The sequence below is a fragment of the Cebus imitator genome, unplaced genomic scaffold, assembly GCF_001604975.1.
Source record: "Cebus imitator isolate Cc_AM_T3 unplaced genomic scaffold, Cebus_imitator-1.0 Scaffold346, whole genome shotgun sequence".
Lineage (NCBI taxonomy): Eukaryota > Metazoa > Chordata > Mammalia > Primates > Cebidae > Cebus > Cebus imitator.
The window spans coordinates 460622-464015 of NW_016107661.1; the positions used below are offsets into that span (position 1 = coordinate 460622).

Here is a 3394-nt window from a genome sequence, read left to right on the forward strand (position 1 = left end):
TATAGGTTAATAATTGAAATTTCCCAATTCAGAGTCCACTCCTGCTATTTACTAAACACCCTAAGCCTATGAAATGAAGATAATAGTTATGCTATATGGAGTATATATAAAATATACCTATATATCATACACATATGGCATTTTATATATTATACATCTACATATACCCATATATCTGTATATAATGTGTATATCACTATATACATGATACACCTGCAGGCTTCACACATACCTGCATGCGTGAGTGGACACACACACACACACACAGTGCCAGCAACAGGAGTTTGCATAACCAGAAAGAAACTGCCAGGAGGTGATGCCTGCCAGCCTGTTTGGTCTCCTACAGCTGGTAGGGCAGCCCCCACTCTTCTGACCTTCAGTGGCCCAGACCCTGTTGTGTCACTCCACGTGCCCCACAAGCTCCTCAGATGATGGTGTACTGAGAAGGCATCTGGAAGCCTGGGCCCTCATGGCATCCAACGACGAACGTATGGCACCCTCGCTGGGCTCTCTCTCGGCCTCCCAGATGGGGCCATGGGATGCCATCCTCAAGGCTGTCAAAGACCAGCTGCCATCTCTGGACTCCGACTCCTCCTTGGTAAGCAAAAAGCTTTCTCCCTGGTTGCCTTTTCCTTCCTAACAGAGCAGGCATGACACTGACCAGGACAGCTTTGGAGTGCTTCTCTGAAGACTTCTGCTGACCTGTGGAGTTTGTTGTCATTTTACTTTGAATTACATGGCCATACTCATTGTTTGTTTTCTGGGTGCCTATTTCCTTCTATACCCTTTCCTCTGCCTTAATAATCATCTCTGAGCACAAGTATTGGTGCTCAGCATCTTGGGAGACCCTTTCGGTGGGGTTTCTGACCCTCACGTGGAACACAGATTGGCTTGATGCAGAGGCTCTGTCCTTTCCTTTTTGCTGTTCTCCAGTCTCTCTTTGGCCAGGACAGGGCCAGAAAACCCACCGAGAATGGGTACCGTTCCATGCATTACGATAAGCCTTTGAGGGATTCTGCAGTTGTGGTATGGGGTCCCTGAAATGGCCCTCAAAGACGCTCAGACCAATAGCCATGAGTGCAGGTGTAAGACCCTGCTGAAGATGCTCCAGGCAGGGGCTCCTCAGTGCACAGGGTGGCACTGGGCATTGAGAGACAGCGCAAGGGTTTTAAAAGGAATAGGCTGGTTTGGGTCCTACCTGGGCACCAGCAACAGAGCTTCTGGGACTTCAGACGTCATCCAGTGCATGGTGAGGCTAAGGAGTACCTAAGGACACCCCACGCCTCAGTGCTCAGGGCGTTTTCACATCTTCAGTCTCATTTGAGAGTATGAGCCGCACCCCCTTTAAGAGCACAAACCAAGCTGTATGTGACGGCTCAGCATCACAGGGGACAGGGAGGGCTGTACTTGGCTCTTTCAGCTACCACCTCACTGCCCTGTTCATGTCACACAAGGCATTAATGAAGTGCCTGCTGTATGTGAGACACTTACAGAACCAGGAGCCCCAATCTCCACGAGGTGGTGCTGCCGGGCCAATTTCTAAACAGTGGCAAGAAGCCATGAGTAGCAAAAATGACTGGGAGAGAACTGGATCTCCCCGAGGCTCCTGAGCAGCAGGGCTGGGCAGGCTGGGCTGGAACTGACAGTGGAGAGCAGTTGGGCCCTCAGGGCTCTGCCTGCTGCCATGTCCTCCAAAAAGCCCTCTCATTTGTCCACAGTCGGACTGTGGGGAAGAGGAGCTGTTCATCTTCCAGCGAAACCAAACTGTCCTGATTCCAGACCTGTCAGAGGAGCTGGCTGAAGACCCTGCTGAGTCCAGGATCTGGGCTGCTGCAGCTGAAGATTCCTTTCCTGAGGTCTGTGGGACACGGAAGAGTGTGTGTTTGTGTCTGTGTGTGTGTATGTATGTGTGTGCACGCATGGAACAAAAGTCTAAACTGACTGATTGGCCAGGCATGGTGGCTCACGCCTTTAATCTTAGCACTTTGGGAGGCTGAGGCAGATGGATATCACGAGGTCAGGAGTTTGAAATCAGCCTGGGCAACATGGTGAATCCCTGTCTCTACTATAGATTCAAAAAATTAGCCAGGCATGGAAGTGCGCACCTGTAATTCCAGCTACTTGGGAAGGTAAGGCAGGAGAATCACTTGAACCCGAGAGGTGGAGGTTGAAGTGAGCTGAGATTGCACCATTGCACTCCAGCCTGGATGACAGGGCGAGATTCTGTCTCAAAAAATAAATAAAATGAACTGACTGGTCTAAACCACTGGTCTAGCATTTCCATGATACCCAGTCCTTTTTTTCCCCATGTACAACCCAAGGTATTCAGATGCCCAACATCTAACCTCCAGGCACCTCCATCTCCCAGGGAGCCTGGCACCTTAGGACCAGCATGGGGGCTTGATTTTCTATCTGATATTGACCCCTCTTCTTCCTGTTGATGGTTCCTATTCTGTTTTCTATCATGGCATCCTGAATAGCTCCTGGCCATTGTCACAACCCCTTGTCCTAAATGTCTCTCCCTAACCCAGCTGGCCTCACAGCCACCTGGCTCATCCCAGCACCTGGGAAGTAAACAGGAACTACAGTTTACTAAACTGCTAAACTAAATTGCTGCAGGCTGCAGTGGGGAGTGGGAGGGAGGAAGATGGCCTGTAAGTGCCTAAGCAAGCGCACAAGCTGGACCTCGTGGGAGGGACAACCCAGGAGACAATGAGCAAATGTGGACCGAGCGCGCTGGTGTAGGCCTGTGGTACCAATGTTGGAGGCTGAGATATAGGTTCCCTTGAGTCCAGGAGTTTGAGACCAGCCTGGAGAATACAGCAAGACCCCATTTCTGGCCGGGCACAGTGGCTCACGCCTTGTAATCACAGTATTTTGGGAGGCCAAGGTGGGTGGATCACTTGAGGTCAGGAGTTTGAGGCCAGCTTAGCCAACATGGTGAAACACTATCTCTACTAAAAATACAAAAATTAGCTGGTGTAATGGCAGGTGCCTGTAATCCCAGCTACTCCAGAGGCTGAAGCAGGAGAATTGTTTGAACCCAGGAAGTGAAGGCTACAGTGTGCCAAGGTCATGCCACTGCACTGCAGCCTGGGTGAAAGAGCAAGACTCCATCTCTTAGAAAACTAACAAGTGGCTGGGCTCAGTGGCTCACTCCTGTAATCCCAGCACTTTGGGAGCCGGAGGTGGGTGGATCACCTGAGCTCGGGAGTTCAAGACCATCCTGGCTAACACGGTAGAGACCACCCTGTCTCTACTAAAAATACAAAATTAAGGGCCGGGCGCGGTGGCTCAAGCCTGTAATCCCAGCACTTTGGGAGGCTGAGGCGGGTGGATCACGAGGTCAAGAGATCGAGACCATCCTGGTCAACATGGTGAAACCCCGTCTCTA

General features: G+C 50.7%; 1 protein-coding gene across 1 annotated transcript in view; it reads left to right on the top strand.

The window, feature by feature from the left end:
• CUNH16orf71 (chromosome unknown C16orf71 homolog) overlaps window positions 1–3394 on the top strand; it is a 17500-nt gene that overhangs the window by 1983 nt on the left and 12123 nt on the right. Inside the window, exons 2-3 of the mRNA XM_017506001.2 lie at window positions 420–598; window positions 1719–1856. Coding sequence (XP_017361490.1) covers window positions 470–598; window positions 1719–1856 — 267 coding nt within the window. The 5' untranslated portion in view covers window positions 420–469. The remainder of the gene's footprint in view (window positions 1–419; window positions 599–1718; window positions 1857–3394) is intronic.